Raw genomic sequence first — 16,821 nt, forward strand, 5'->3', positions numbered from 1 at the left:
TCCTTCTGCAATGCTAATAGGCAAACCTCACCCAACAAATGAAAAATTAAAACCTCTCCAGTGTGTGACTGTGCTCACCCAGAATAGACCATGGAACATATAATGACAATGGCTGATTTACAAATACAAACACATTAATGCACTCTGTTATTCCTAACACAATTATCTGCCTTAACCACCTGAAGGTACAATTATGGTTATTGCTATACATCTACATCCGCTATAAGAACGAGAGAGATTGATAAGTATAGTGCAAAGGTTTCTTCTAGTCAATCTGGTTTTTCCCATGTTTGTGTCCAGGTGGCAGAGAATAGATTCTGGCTATAACATATGACATTGCAGAACACAACAGCCTGATTAAAGATGTGCAGAAGGGGATAAAGGAGAGGATCACAACTTTCAGAGTGGACTCCTCAGTGATTGATGCGCAAGGGTCAGCAGAGCACTTCTGTACCATTTTAACACAGTCTGTTTTTGATAGGGGGCTGGTTAGCTCAGTTGGCTAGATGGCTAGTGTGTGGTTCGATTCCTGCTCTGGCTGAGGTAAACATGGGACCCGCCTCCTCGCCCTGTCCCTGGGAGTGGAAGCCAATGACAAACCACCACTGAGAATGAGGCATCAGCAGATAATGAGCCAAGGACCTTCCTTTGGGCAGAGCAAAAACACATGACATGACTACCTTTGACACTATTGCCTCAATTCTTTCTTCCCCAGCTTGAAATAGTGACCATTCCTTTAATCTAGTACCTAGCCTACAGCGCTAGAGAAATTCCATCAGGAATGCCTCTGCCACATCCTCCGGATTCAATGGGAGGACCAACGGACTAATGCTAGTGTCCTTCTTAATGCCAGCTCCATAAGAATTCAGGCAAAACTCCTGCAAAACAATTTTGATGGACTGGACACTATGTCCAGATGACTGAAAAGCATCTCCCCCATCAGATCCAGTTTCCTCAACTCTCAGATGGCCGTCGTTCCAGGGCAGGACAAAGAAAATGCTTCAGAGACACTCCTAAGCTCTTCTTCAGCTGTGGCAGCATTGACATTAATGACTGGGAATAGCTCGCTACCAATCATTCAGGATGGTCACAACTTGTTCATCAAGCTGTAACACGCTTTGAGTCACAGCATCTTAATGATGAGCCAGAGCACCAGCAGAGAAGGGGAGAAAAGGAAGAAAATCCTGCACTCTGGATCCCACTACACCATGGGACATCCTGCCCCAAGTGCCCAAAGATCTATGGGTCAAGAAGCAGCTTGTTCAGTAACATGAAGACCCATGGTTGAAACTCGTGAGCCTGAGTAGACGTCATACTCAAATTAAAGGACAGCCAATGCCACTGTCAAGCCGAGGACTTGAAAATACATCAGCCCTCTTTACTCTCTCATGACCATGCCAACAGCCACTATCCAATAGAAAATCCAGCAGCAAATGAGCCAACCCTTTCTGATATGATTTCAATTTGAACGAAAAATAAAGATGAGCGTGTAGATGCTCAATCATTAACCTGGTGCCTGACTTCACCATCTCCTATGGAAAAAAAACCCTCTCCATGAGCTCTATGGCTCGCTTCTTGTGGAGTATAAGATGTTTCAGATTGGGGATGCAGCTGTGGAATTTGTGTGAAGTCACATGAGACAGGCAAAGTGAGAGATATTGTAATATAGCCCTGGAGGGAAGGGTCTTAGGGTTGTGCTGTTAGGGGAGGCAAACCAGAGGTCATTGTGAAGGGCTAGTGTACAGCTGTTACAGAGGGTATAGAGTGTGCTGGTGCACTGAGGAGAAACAAGACAGTGATCAATGGACTGAACCGCAAAGTTCTGGTGCAAACAGCTCTTCATGCTATTGAAAGGAGCAACTTATTTTCTATCAGCACAAATATGGTGCAATTCAATGCAGCTTGCTGTTTTCACTTTTAGCACCTACAAAGACTGAGCAAGGTTCAGCCTGGACTCCAGGCAGTAAAACCTGATGCACACATGAGCACAGAAAGCTGGAACACCTATAGTAATGTACTTTCACATGAGGAGCAATGTCACCCATGCAAAACGAGTAGCTCAGGTTTAGATGACCAGGGGCTGGAGTAGGTTCTGGGTAGATTAATAAGGTGGGGGAAGAGTTAGGCAGTTTAGTCCAAGGTTAGATGCATTAAGTAGCAAGTTACCAAATAATTAAGCAGGTGTCTGTTTGATAAATGGGATAGGATCTGTTTTCTGGTGTATCTGGTTACCTATCAGATTTACCTGCTGTGCACACTTGAGCATGTGCAGTTACTGAACCAAGCATCACTTGGCTGCTTTGCAACGCCGCATTGTTTGGGAATCTCAAGCTTGGTAAAAATCTTCATTCTGTAGCAAGCTGTGCAATAAAACCCACAGTACAGAAAGGAGTGTCAGCTGATAAATCCCTGTCAGTTGATTCTCGGAGTGCTGCAGGGGAGGGGCCAGCAAGATTTATAAAAGGAATGTTTCTTGTTTCCAAATGTGTCTCACGCGTGGTCATTGAACGTGTGAGAAAGAAGAGACCACAGTGCAAGGTAAGTAAAGCTTTTCATGTTACTTCATTTGTGGAGGGGAATAGAAAAGTTTTCACAATTGTGAGCAATGTGTCAGTTGATTTAATAGGAAACTGTTCAAATGGTCTATGTTTTTAATGTTACACACGCTCCTCACGTGTGTGACACGTTCTGCTCTATTCCCTCTGAGATGCTCTGTTGATTTAATATCTCTATATCAAAATAAGCCCTTTTCCTCAGCTGATGCCATTCCATGCTGTTTAAGCTTTGAGGGTGATGACCACTGTATCACTCTTGACACAGCTTGGGAGAAGAGTTTAGCCAAGTATCCAACCCAGTCACCTTTGAACAGTTAGCTCCATGGTTATCTCAGGAGAGGAAAGGGAGGTCAGAGTTTTCAGCTCCTTGGTCCCTATCCCCTGCAGGCTGTGCCCGGGCTTTCATTACAAAGCAATGATGCTCACATTGACAGGAGGAACAGGTGGTGATAATGTCAGTGGGCGACACAAACTGAGTGGAAGAACAATAAGTCCATCAGCATCCTCCACACCCCCCAACAAATGACCAGAGGGCTGTGGTGTTTGACCTTTCTTGCTTAAAGAACCCTATATCGTGAATTTCTGTGGAATCCCAGCCCCTCCTCCCCTGCCACCGCATATATATTATAAAACAAAAATGAAAAAAAGTAAAACACTATTGAATGACTGATTATTTTTCACTAAATAAAATATATAATGAAATATTGAAAAAATTGGTTCAATTTTCAAGTGACCTGAAAATTGTGTGGAACCCTTGGGGTCCAGGGGCCCCTAGTGGAAAAACTCTACTATAGGGTCTTAATAATGCAGCTGAGAGATACAGACTCCTTCATGCAGTAGTAAGAGGGAAGTGTTCATTAGGCAGTTGCAGGGCTGTGAAGCATACCACAGCAGGACAGCAAAAGAAGTGATAATAGATGTGGAGTTTCCGGGGCTGATCTTGTCTGCCGTGGGAACCTGAGCATTGTCTTTCTCCATCTAGAGGCTCATCCTCTGGGGATTCACACTCGGGGAGAAGAATGAGGTTCCAGCTACTCACCTTAGCCATGATGGCGGCCTGCTTCTGCCTGAGCACTTCACAAGGTGAGTGCGCACATGCGAACTGCAAGATCCCCTCTTCGGTGAGAATGTGAGAAGGATACTGTTTTTACACTTGTGCTGTGAGGGAGCTGACAACTGTTGTGTGTGTGGAGCATTAGCCTCACACACGAGGCTATGGATTTCCACTAGGACTGCTGAAATGTCAGTGGAGAGAAAGAGACTTGTTGAATTCTGCAGTTAAGGGCAGTGCTTAGGAGTCTGATATTTCACCTTCCTGTAATAACCAATAGGGGAGTAAATATTTCCCTTTATTGACCCTGGGGGGTTTCTGAGTTCCCAGTGAAGAAAATCAAAATACTACAGATGCTGGAAGTCTAAAATAAAAAGAGGAAATGCTGGAAAAGCTCAGCAGGTCTGGCAGCATCTGTGGAGAGAGAAACATAGTTAACGTTTCGGGTTTCTTCAGCTCTGGTGGGGAGTCATACAGACTCAAAAGGTTAACCCTGTTTCTCTTTCCACAGATGCTGCCAGATCTGCTGAGTTTTTCCAGCATTTTCTGCTTTTATCTCAGCGAACAAGTTGTTGTGGTTTGTGTCAGGGTTCGGTACCACTGCCCTGGCCCAGGATTTCTTGGGACACCCTCCTACGTTAGCATTGGACACGCTCATGTCCGGTGTTGGCAGGTAAATTTGGCAGGACTAGGCCCTTTCCAGCCCTCGTGTTTCACTGTGGTGACCTTAAATAGAAGTGCGCCTCATGAAGCTAGTGGTGCTGGGACCTGCACATGTCCTCGGATCTCAAAGAGCCAAGGCCATTTTAAGTCACTAAATTCTTCTGGCTGTCTTTCACAGCTTGACCTTCAGGCCTTGGAAGTTTGCCGCTGCTGTTCTCTAGCTGTTGCTGACCGGGCTCTGTTGTGGGTTCTGTTGATGGTTACAACTGCCTGGCTCCTGACCTAAATTGGTCTTAATGTGTTCCCCACCTCAGTTCACAATCCTGTGGTCAAGGTTAAGGAAATATGAAATTTATGCTTAGCTGCAAATGGCTCAATGATACTGCTTTTAAAAAAGAAACACTTCATTTGCAATTTTCTTCTCTCAGGTTGCCAGCTCTGGTTGGACCTATTCTTGGAGGGTATCATTGCATGTTCTCTTGCGCCCAGCCGCCTTGTCCGGTCAAACATCCTTTTTCCTTCCATTGCCAACATTTTTATAACTGATAAACGGCAGTGTTCATTAAAAATGTAAAAGAACAACATCATAATCTTTAAAATGTCCCTATAATTTTTCGCCTGAGTTGCTCGCAGAGATAAATTCCTGAAGAATTGCCAAACCTATTTAGTCCCGAAAAGCTTTGGCTGATGCGTGCTACAATATAGTACCTTGTGCCAGCAGCCTTTCAATACCTCACAATTGTTCCTGTGTGAGCCTAGGCAGCATGTGTGGACAAGCTAGTTAACCAGGTAAAATGTCATAGCACAGGCAAGTCTTAAGTTGTCCTCATATGAGCGAAGTTGGCTGGACAGAACTCGGGACTAAAATTCCTGGCTGATTCTGCTCCTCATCCCAGCAGCATCGTGCTGGGTGCAACTGTGAATGGGGTGAAACCCGTCAGGCAAAGGAAGAAACTGGAGCCAGTCTGTCCTCAACATAAGTTTCTTCATAAAATTCAGTGTAAGTACAGACTACTTTTCCCTTCCACCCAGTTCCCTCACCCAGGTGGAAACTGGGTTTTTATATATGTGCCCTAACCTTTCTGCAATTAGTAGCGCCTGTTCTTTATCACAACTAGAGCATGCACTCAATTGTCACAGCATTTGCAACATTAACAGCAACTCCCCAGCTGTTGCTCCGACAAGCAAGAGTGCACTCAGCTCTGAAACAAATGTTTTGTTTGAAATCAGTTGATCAAGTGCTGCCTGATGTAGCCACACCAGCAGCAAAGCTGGTCCAGTTTCTAAGTTTTTAGTCAGAACTTTTAGCTCGTCAGCAGGCGCGCGCCTGACCTGAACGAGGGTAAAATGACGAGCGATGATGTTGGGCGAGTGTCCCAACGTCGTTGCGCACTCACGCGATGTTTTGGTCGGCCGGCGCACTTGGGAGTCGGCAGTGCGCCCACTGACAAGTAACAGGCCTATTAAGGCCATTAAAGTTCCAATTAAATGTAATTTTTCCCTGCCCGTCCAACCTTGTGGCTGGCGGGCAGGCGAAAAGGCCAAGCGGCCTTTGCACTTTTTAGAAAACCTCATCCATGGGCAAGATGAGGTTTCCAATAGCAATTAAAAATAAAATAAAAATTTTAACTTCACGACAGAGTCACAAGAGGGGACATGTTTTTTTTAACATTTTTACATTCTTTATTTTTGATTTCTTCTATCTTCATCTCCCTGAGGCAGCTCTGTGGCTCAGGGGACTTTTCCAGCACGCACTCACATGCATGCTGAAGTTCCCTGCTCGCCCTCCTCCCCCAGCATCCCCTCCTCCACCACCCCCACAAGGGCAGCACTGAGCGCTACAGTGCGTGTTTCACGCTGGGCGGGCCTTAATTGGCCCACCAGTGTGAAATCACAGTCCGGCTCCGATCGAGGGCAGCAGTCAGCTTTCCGACCGCTCCCACCTGACATCCCCCTCCCCCCCTGCCCAAACCTCCTCCTACTGTCAAGCCCGCCCGACAGGGGCAAAATCCTGGCCTTTGTTTATTGACGGTTACAAGCAGCCATGAGACAGATTCATGTTTGTCTTGCAGGCTCATACCCCTGACTCTTTTTTTTCAAAGAAACAACAATTGTAACCAATTCAAAATGGAAGTCTGGCTGTGAGAAAGTTGAAAGCATTGGTTAAGATACAGATAGTCTGATTGTGGCATAAGATGGATTTTATTGTGTTGGGTAGTGTTAGGGTTTGAACAGTGCTTAGATCACTGACAATATGAGATTTCAAAAAGAACAGTTGAAATCTCCCACTTTGTAACCAATCACCAATATCAATTGCACCATGAAGGTGGAGCAACTATGAAAACCATCCTAAGGCTCATCATCATCAGGAGAAAGGGAAAACGTGTCAAATTAGCAGAAGTAGACTAAATTTTAAGAAGTGGTATAATTACCTTAAGCAGAGCCAAGTAAAAACTACCTTGCTTTGTTGCCATTGGGAATGTAGAGTAAAGGGAGGCACAAATTAACCTTTGAACTGTTGCTCTTTTGTGACCAGATTACATCCTTTATCTCTCAACAGCAAACTCATTGCTAGACTGCTGCTTGAAATATTACCAAGTGAAATATCCCAGGAGACTCGAGAAACACATCATCAAATACCGAGAGCAGACCACAGGTGGAAGCTGCAACTTACATGCAATAGTGTAAGTACAAAAATGAAAAACATACAGGACAGGGCCCAGTTCCTCACAGCCTCACAGTGTGACAGAGCCTGGATCCTCACACACTCAGTGTGACAGAGCCTGGATCTTCACACACTCAGTGTGATAGAGCCCGGTTCCTCGCACACTCAGTGTGACAGAGCCTGGATCCTCGCACACACAGTGCGACAGAGCCTGGATCCTCGCACACTCAGTGTGACAGAGCCTGGATCCTCGCACACCCAGTGTGACAGAGCCCAGTTCCTCGCGCACTCACAGTGTGACAGAGCCCGGTTCCTCGCACACTCAGTGTGACAGAGCCTGGATCTTCACACACTCAGTGTGACAGAGCCCAGTTCCTCGCGCGCTCACTGTGCAACAGAGCCCGGTTCCTCGCATGCTCGCAGTGTGACATTTATCACCTTTAGCCTTTATTTTCCTAAACCTGTGTTAATGTGACTCTTTCTGCAAAAGTCTCTTGTGGAAAAATAGTGAAAATATTTGCAAACACTTGTCATTTCAAGGCCCCACTATAGCTCACATGTTAGACGATGAACCGCACAGCTCCCCCCCATGGCAGACTGTGATTCCTCTCTCCCAACCCAGTGTCAGGCTGTATGTCTATGTTACAATCTTTTAATCTTTCTTCATTTCTGCAGCCTACAGTTGAAGCGTGGGGCCATTTGTGTGAATCCAAAAGCGGATTGGGTCAAAAACTACATCACAAGCGATAAAAATCGCAGAAAAAGTTGCTTGGATGCTTCTAAACCCTGCAAACGTCGGAAGAAAGTAAGTGACAAAGTATACAGGAGTCAGGATAGCTCAAGTGGTGTCAATCCAGCTCACTGACTGTGGGGCTCTGGAAGATAGGCTGAGAGAGGACATGTAGTGACAGGACCTGCTCATGGTCTATGGAATCCTGCTCAAACAGTGGAAATTCTAGGGAGTGGTTAGGGACATGGAATTCTGGAATTCAGCATCAAGATGGTCAATCCTCTGGGTGACTACCTAGATTGTTAGTGAATGTAGGGCTGAAATCCAGGTGCAGTGAGGGAATTTTGTGGGTCGGTCGGAGTGGGGGGGGTTGCTATTCTGACTCAAGCACCAGGAAGTCGCTGCTGGTCATCTATGGCACTGACCAGTTGGCGTATCTGGGGGTCAGTCTGATGTCACCTCATTTCCAGAGCTTGACTGCATGTCCATGCCACAAAGGGAATGTCGAGGCCACTTACCAGCACCAAAATATCAGATAATCCAAGGATTGCTGCACTGTCCATCAGTGGAGATGGGGGTTGGGGTGGGGGGGCGGAATTGTATGTCAGCTGGGGTTCAGGAATATTCCATTTTTGCTTGCTTTTACAAGGGATCTATAACATGAAAATAAGTTGATTTCTTTTCAGGAGATCCAGGCCGTGACCCCAAGTATTCACCAAATGCCTCCTTCAGTGACCTACCATGCTGATGATGCCAGGCATGGGAATACCTGGAAATTTGGAATGCCAGTCTTGCCCCCTCCTTTCACCTCCAGCTTTGTAAGGGATGGGCAAAGCCTTTGTGTCATACTAAGCCTCATAAAATCCATGATCTAAAGCTGGAATCTTGGGGTATCTTGACTTTATTCCACCTCCTGTGGAAGTGCTGGGATTGGGATTACCATGGTCACAGCGGGACAGCTATCTCTGAATTTTCCACCATCTCTGGTCCATTCCTGGTAGAATTACAGCAGGAGAGCTCTGGAGGGGCTGTGAATTTTCAGCTGCAGTGTACCACTCATTTATGTTAATCACAATCTGTAAACCTTACTATCTCCTCAAACTCAGTTCCCCTCATGTGCAATTAATAATTCATGCATATAGATTAAATACAAAACTCCAACAGACTGAGTGGTAAAGACTAAATCCTGAGGGAGATTGTTGTCTTATAACTAACATGGCACCATGTGAGGATTAACCCTTGGTGCTGCAGGACCCAGTCTGTCATATTTTACCCCTTCTTATAAGTTTGTTGCAAATACAATAGTCTGACACTCTATTGTAGTTTAGTAACAAAATGAAAACTGATAGGGATTGTGTTCCTGTTCTGACTGTTCTATTCATATGGGGTAGGCCCCAGTAAGAGTTGCTGCTCCCTCCACCACTGTGAGCAAAAAGTGTTACAGTAAGTGTCTGAACATCCACTCGCTTTACACTTTTCAGCATTAATCAAACTGTGAGCAGCAGTGAAGAGGGGAGGTGATCCATGACCCTCCGCAACCTGAGTCTGCTTCTTCTCTACAACCTGTCTTTGAATAAAAGCTGAAGCGATTGTCTATGGCTGTACTGAAAGCAATCAACACTTACACCAGCTGAAACATAATTAAGACATCACCAATGCCCCCCAACCCAACTGAAGAGGACAATACAGGAAAGACGTTGTGGAACAAGGACACCACATCACCAGCCATACTATTACCATTGAACCATTATACACTTCAATCATAATTATTAAATCAGCAATGCTATCATTATGTTTAACTGCAAACATCTCCACTTTGATCTCTTGGCTGCATGTTGTTTATTTTGTGCAATGTTATTTTTATTTTTGTTCGCTTGTTAACCTGTACAATTCACTCAAAAAAAGCCCCAATATTTTTGACAAGCTAGAAAGGTAGTAGACACAAATCCAGATAGTACTGGCATCCAAAAAGATAAAACAAAACTTGCATTTTGCCCCCTGGACCAGGAACAGGCTGTTCAGCACCTGCAGCCATCCAATTAAGACAGGGGCTAATCTGGTCCAGCAAACAAACTTCATGGAGACATGGGGTTATTTTGCTCAATAAACAGGCATTAAATGGGGGCTGTGCTAATAAGACACTTTTGAGACCTGATTGAAAATCTGGATTTTCTCACAATTTTATCCGACTTGCCGATTACCATCATTTGAACTTGCCAGGAAGTGAGAATCAGACACTTGCAGGTTTAGCATTCTGATGCTGATCAGCTACAATTTTCTTGGAGCGGTATACGTGGGCTCCTCGCACCCGCTGTAGGCATGGAGTGCTCTGTTCCGCACACAGTGATGCGTTTCAGGATTGCTCAGGGACAGAGGGAGAAGGCTCACTCGTTCTCACGTGGGGCACTAGAGATCTCGATGGAGGAGGCCCAACTGAGGAGGATTGCCTTGTACCCACAGTGGGGAAGAACGCCAATTTGCCCTCATGTCCTTCCTTCTAGGAGCAGCTGGTGCTGGTTCTGCTGTGCCTGGCCTCATGCACGCCTCCCATTTCTCATCCAGACCAAAGGGCCCTAGCAAGATGCCCATGACCAAACACTCCCTTTCTCCAGGCAACGCCTTTAAGGTAGAGTTGCACCCGAAATCTTCAAAGGTTTCTAAAATGAATCTTGCTAGAGTGTTGGCAGAGCTTTGACAAAGTGTCCCTGAGGACAGTGAAAACTCTCCTGATGTGTTTCAGAGATTTTCTTCACAGCTCCAGGAACAAGCATGAATATCAGTGCCCCTTGAATTTTTTTTTTGCAATGCTTGGCCTATCCATTTAAGTGCACGGTACTTCTAAAATACTTCGCAAAATCGTGCAGCAACTTAAAAGGAACAGCTTGCATGGTAACTTCTAGGTTGCTATGCAGCCACGCAGCTTAGAGACAGCATTAATGAGTATCCCTTTAAGTAGCTGGTCGCTGTTAGGGGAAGTGCTAGTCAGGTAGCCTCTTTAATGGGTACCAGCAGGCATTTTAAGTGCTGAACGCGCTGTTGAAAATCATCCACACAATATTTCAGATTTTTAATTGCTTGTATTATGAATTGTGGAGAAGTTGTCCACCTTAATGTCCAACAGGGCTTCATGAGGAGAATGTCGTCTTGATTACAACAGTAACAACAGTTACAGCCTCAGATTTTCCATTCACGTTCCAAGAGTCAGTCCAAAGTTTGCTGCTGCAGCTTGCAATGAGCTGCAAATTGAGCCAGCACCCTAGCCTGTAGGTAACACGTGACATATAATCATGGTCACCTTGTCTAGTTTCTATTCTACAATTATTGATTGATTCTGATTGTCTAACATAGCTTCATGTGGAGTGTACCTGCTGAAATAACCCTGATTGTGTATATGGTAAAGATTTTTTTCTTTTTCAATAAATTTTGATTGTTTTATCAAACTGTATCCAGTGCTACCTCCAGTCTTCATTCAGGCCAACTTAGGAAACTAGCAACTGCTAACAGCCCAGAAAACCTGACAAATCAAAAATGAGCCTGCATATGAAGCTTTTGACATGTCAAAGCTAATTAAAAGTGTAATCTGAAGGGGATTGTAAATTCAGTCTATATTCCACCGCTGATGGCTTTCTCCAGCCTAGATTACTGCAGGTCCCCCTACATTGCTGTTACCTCTCATCAGTACTATTGCAGTTTGCCTCTTCTGACATTACCACTGCCTCTCTTCACTCCAGCCCTGGACTACTGTTTAGTTCCCACCAGCTCAGCATTACTGCTGCCTCTCTCTCCAGTCTCAATTCTTCTCACTCCCACATTATTCCCCTACTTGCATTAAAGGATATCTTTTTTTCTGAAAATCAGCTCTGTTCTTTTATCTGCCCATGGCCTTTCCACCATCTGCTTTTTAGGTAGAGAGAAGACAAGAGAGACAATTCTACGTGACTGTGTACAATATTCCCTTTAATATTTTCTGCGGTGTGTGGATGATTTTTTATATTTAAGTGCATGGCCCCCTTTATTTACGTGGCCTTGTATACACAGGCATTTAAAGAGGATCCAACCTGTGCATGGCCTATATGGGAACTTCCGGGTACCTCTGCAATCGCACACCCATGTTTCCTAGGGGGAATGTATATGCATTACACTGGATACTATCCAGGTCAAAAAACAAATTTACACTAGTGGGCACAATCCTGATGCAATTTCTTGGGCATTATGTATTATGGGTGCTAGCAGGCATTTTAAGTGACAATCAGTCCATTAATGAGCCTCTGGCCAGTCTAGTGCATGTTTCAACTCTTTTGCCATGATGGTTTCTTGTGTTAAACATGGGCTAACATGGCATTTCAACACCAGACCCCATCTTGGCCAGCTAGAAGGACTGTTACTACATGAACACACTGCTGAAAATTGCCCCCACCATGTTTCATATTTTTAATTGCTTGTATTTTGAATTGGAGTACATATGTCTGGGCTTCACTGTGAGTGAGTGAGTAGAGGGAGGAAGGGTGATAAAAAGCATAATACATTAGCCTGAGCTAGGGAGGAGGGAGGAGACCTCTCACCCCTTTGGCCCAGTGAGCTAGACAAAGGGAGGGAGAAGCTGTGTTCGTTCTCCTTAAAGAACAGAAGGTTGAGAAGAGATTTGATAGAGATGTTCAAAATCTTGAGGGGTCGAGATGGAGTAGATCAAGGGAAACTATTCCCACTGAGTGTCAGTTGTGGCTCCATCGGTCCCACTCCAGGGCTTTTCCATAGAGATCAAAACCAGCACTCTAGTCCAGTACCAGAAGTCCTGTCTTTTGGATGAGATATTAAATCGCAACCCCTGTCTTCCCTCTCGGGCGGACGTAAAAATCTCATGGAATTATTTTGGAGAAGAGCTGGGGCATTCTCCTCAGTATCCTGGCCAATATTTATCCCTCAATCAGCATCACAAAAACAAATTATCTGGTGATTATCACACTGCTGTTTGCGGGATCTTGCTGTGCACAAATTGGTTGCTGCATTTTCTACATTACAATAGTGACTACACATCATAGTATTTAATTAGCTTTAAAGCACTTTGAAATGGCTGGTGATAAGGGGCACTTTTTAAATGCAAGTATTTCTTTCTTTTATTGGAAGTGTCAAGAACCAGGGCACAAATTTAAGATGAATGGCAAAAGAACCAAAGATAACATAAGGAAAAACTTTCTTTATTTGAAAAATGAGATATGCTATCTAGGCATTTTGCCTTGCACTCATCAGGACAGATCGCAAGATTACCAACAGTAAAGGAAACAAGAAGTTATACGGGATGAGAAGAGAGTGCTGATTGGTTGGCAAGTGGACTCTAATTGGTAGAGGCCATGAAGAATGCAGCAGGGAACAGCTGCCAAGCTGTTGTTCAAATTCACACCAGGAAAATCGAATCAGATTGGCCAAGGCATTGCCATGGGGAATAAAGCAGGAAATGGTTGTTCCTCAAGCTTTTGTTTAGTTGAAAAAGGTATAATGTGTGGACATACTTCTGTCTGCAAAGGACAGGGCCAGCCAGGAATGCTTAGAATAGGTCAAGTCCAGCAGTAACAAATGCATGAATGAGGGTTTCAGCAGCAGAAGAGTTGAAGCAGGGATGAAGTCGGGCAATGTTATGGAAGTAGAGATAGACGATCTTAGTGACAACATGGATATAAAGTTCGAAACACATCTCAGAATTTGACACCAAGGTTACAAACAGTCTGGTTTAGCCTCAGGCAGTTGCCAGGTGGAGGGATGGTGTCAATGGCTAGGAAACAGAGCTTTTGGCAGGGACCAAAGACATTGGCTTTGATCTTCCCAATATGCATTTGAGGAAATTTCGGCTTGTCTGGAACTGGAAGACGGTCAAGCAGTCTGACAACTTAGAGAGAGTGGAGGGGTCAAGAGAGGTGGTGTTGAGGTATCATCAGCGTATATGTGGAACCCCATGTTATGTTTTCAGATAATGTAGCCAGGAGGCAGCATGTAGATGAGAATTAGGAGGAGGCCAAAGATAATGGCTGGGATTTTCTGCCCCTGCTGTGGCAGATTCCCCTGCAGCAGATGCCGGGATTTTCTCCACAGGTGTCAGGTGTGTTTGGTGACGTGAGCAGACAATATGGTGAGAAGGCCAAAAATCAGTTTCACAATGTTGTGAAACCAGCTTGCACTCGTCCGTTCAGCCCGTCGATGGAGGGCCACATTCCCTGCCATCGGATGTCAGGATTCTCCTTGTAATACATCTGCATGTCATTATAAAGCCGGCCTGCCAGACTCACTGCCCCCATCGCTGGATCGTCCACCCATGTCACTGGGAAAATATGCCAATGTGTTTCACAACAATATATATAAGACATGCACTTGGCGGGCTGTACTTCGCTCGGGATTTTGAGATTTGTTTGCCTACCTTGTTTCGGTCAGCATTGGCAGTCATCAGCACCAGGCTTCACAGACAGCACCACATTGCTTTTAGGAGGGCTCATTGGTAGGTCTCTACCTATCAGATCAGCCATATGAGGGTGGCTTTTCAACAGCTGCAGGGCAAGGTCTTGCTTGGAGAAAGGGGAGAAGTGGCCTCAGGCAAAGGAAGTCCTGCAGGACGAGAGCGGTACTGGGGAAGGACGGTATCCCAGGGTGTGTGTAGGGGGGCACATGTTGATCTGTGCAAGTGGCCTCAAGGTGGTGAGGGCTGAGGAGGCAGCCTCCAGAGGAGATGAGGCCAGATGGACATGTGAGGGTGTGTGTGAGAGAATGAGTGGTGATGTCCCTTGAGCTGGCAGTGAGTAAGATGCCAGTGAATGTGTGATGGGCTTGAGTGTGTGAGTTTGAAGTGATGAGATGGTTGCCTTATCCTGGCGGCACGGGTGAGATCATTCATCCTCTATCTGCATTGGATGGCCAACCTCTTCTGTGCAGCATTGGCACTGATCACCGCTGTCATCGCTTACCAAGCCGAGTGGTAATTTTGCTGCCCATCCTGCGGCCAGAATGGGTGTAGAGGACATCATGGCGGGCCTTCGCGGCATCCAAAAGATGCTTGAGGGCTGCAGTCTTCTTGCCTTTCGAGGCCGTGTCTTCCTTGCTGCAGTCTTGGGCTTGGAGCAGTGAGTGCGGCTGTACTTTAAATGTGGTGCCTGGTGTGATGAAATAGCGAGGCAATGGCGTGACAGGCGAATCGGAGACCGCCTGCCATCAAAACGGCGTGTATTCCAGGACGATACTGCGTGAAAATCCGCCAAAATATTGTTTTACCTGCCTGCTACCACATTTAGTGCAAATCTGGGACAATTCTGTCCAGTGATGCAGAATTGTGAAGAGAAGCAGTTTCAGATGACTCTCTGACTATGATTAGATAGATAAGAATGGAATCAGGCGAGTGCAGTCCCTTCCAACTGAAGAACAGAGGAAAGGCTTTGGAGGGGGGATAGTGCGCACAACTGTGTTAAGGGCTGCAGAAAGCTCAAGAAAGATAAAGAGGGATAGCTTGCCATAGTCACAGTCACATAGGATGTCATTTGTGATTTTGGTAAAAAGCTGCTTTTGTACTGAGGCAGGGGTGAAAACCTGAAGATAGATTTAAATTTGGAAACTGGGAAAAATAGGAATGGATTTGGGAGGCAGTAGTACACTGGAAGGAAAAGCGAAGTTGGAAGTAGCAAGTGGTTTGAAAGGACAGAGGGGCCAATGGTTGGCTTTTTGGACGAGAGGGGTGATGATAGCTGATTTGAAAGGGAGGGGGCTAGTACCTGAGAAGAGGCGATCGTTAACAAGATCAGTTAACATGGGAGCCAGGAAGGGAAGTTGGGTACTCAGCTGTTCAGTGGGAATAGGGTCAAAGAAGCCAGTAATAAGTCTCATGGATAAGATGAGCTCAGAAAGGGCCTGAGTAGAGAGAGGAAATTAAGAAAGGTGTCTATTAGGGCAGGGAGAACCTTGGCGGAGGTTTGGCCACTTGGGCTACAGAAAGGGAGCAGCAGAGACTGCTGAATGTGCCTTAATCTTAATGACAAAGAAGCCCATGAGCTGCTCGCACACGTTGGAGGTGAGGGTGGATGGCAGCCCCTAAGAACACTCCTGCTTCTCATCTAAATATTGCTAGTCCCTGACACTGCAGTGGTTCAAGAAGGAGGCTTCTCACAATTGGGAATAAATGTCAGTCTTGTCAGGTGCACCCAGATAGCTAAAATGAATAAAACCATACAGTGGAATTCAGAATTGCTGCTGGTAATGGCTGTTTGCCAAACTGGTTCTTTGCCAGACTGGCTGTTTGTCAGAATGTACAACTCAGCACCATTAAGATAAGATCAGCAATTATGATTCCAAAAGTGGTTGTTTGTGAACAAAAGACCCACTGTTCAGCTCAGGTGAGAACCTCAGTTCTTTACGGTGCACGAATACCTGGCTCTGAGTGAAACGTTACACCTAATAGTAGGACATTAGCTGAAATTGGCTGAAAGTGTGTGAGAGTTCTATCGTGGAATTACAGTCCCTAACTCTCATTAATTATCTGGCCCAGAAGTTCTCAATCTGTACTTATTGCGTACCCCCTTCCAGATCTATCAGCTGCCTGTGTGTTCTGCATGTTCAATATTTTAACTCCTTTAATACCCAAACCCCTGTAGAAAATGTACTAATTATAATATACATATACAACTTTAACAATGCCCACTCACCATTAATGTGATGGATGAAGTTATGTTTTGGAGCATAGGCGTGTAATATTTGGAGTGAGAGGTGATAGTTCAAATCATAAGCTGCTCAGTAAATTGGACACTGAAGCATAACTCCATATTTATGTGCACTCCACAGTTGGGTGAACAAAACTTCTGTTAACCCCTGCACCTGCACCATCTTTTCTTACCCCGCAACAGCCCTGGACTACCATTCCTCAAACAACTTTCAGTCACAGCGCAAATTGACAATGGGAATGCTTTCTCATTGCCTGTTATCAGTGTGTATGCTGTGCTGAGGAGACAGATGAAGGTGCAACTGGCAGCTGTAGAATCTTACAGCACAGGTGGTTTCTTGGATTTCTGACCAAGGATCTTTGGTACAGCAACAAAATTATCAGAGTTATAGCTTACCAAACACTTGTTTGTCCAATCCTGGAATATGCAAGTTATGTGTGGGATGTATATATGGTGACAGATATAAATAA

At 45.2% G+C, this 16,821-nt stretch overlaps 1 protein-coding gene across 1 annotated transcript; it reads left to right on the forward strand.

Annotated features, from left to right (window-relative positions):
• The first annotated feature begins 2,405 nt into the window (after positions 1–2,405).
• On the forward strand, positions 2,406–11,109 carry ccl25b (chemokine (C-C motif) ligand 25b). Its single transcript, XM_041203789.1, has 5 exons — positions 2,406–2,538; positions 3,538–3,638; positions 6,830–6,953; positions 7,610–7,739; positions 9,146–11,109. Exons 2-5 carry the CDS (start codon positions 3,575–3,577, stop codon positions 9,149–9,151), a joined length of 324 nt encoding a protein of 107 aa, XP_041059723.1. The 5' UTR covers positions 2,406–2,538; positions 3,538–3,574; the 3' UTR covers positions 9,152–11,109.
• Positions 11,110–16,821: the final 5,712 nt, after the last annotated feature.

Source organism: Carcharodon carcharias, chromosome 14 (assembly GCF_017639515.1).
Source record: "Carcharodon carcharias isolate sCarCar2 chromosome 14, sCarCar2.pri, whole genome shotgun sequence".
In the NCBI taxonomy this organism is placed as follows: Eukaryota; Metazoa; Chordata; class Chondrichthyes; order Lamniformes; family Lamnidae; genus Carcharodon; species Carcharodon carcharias.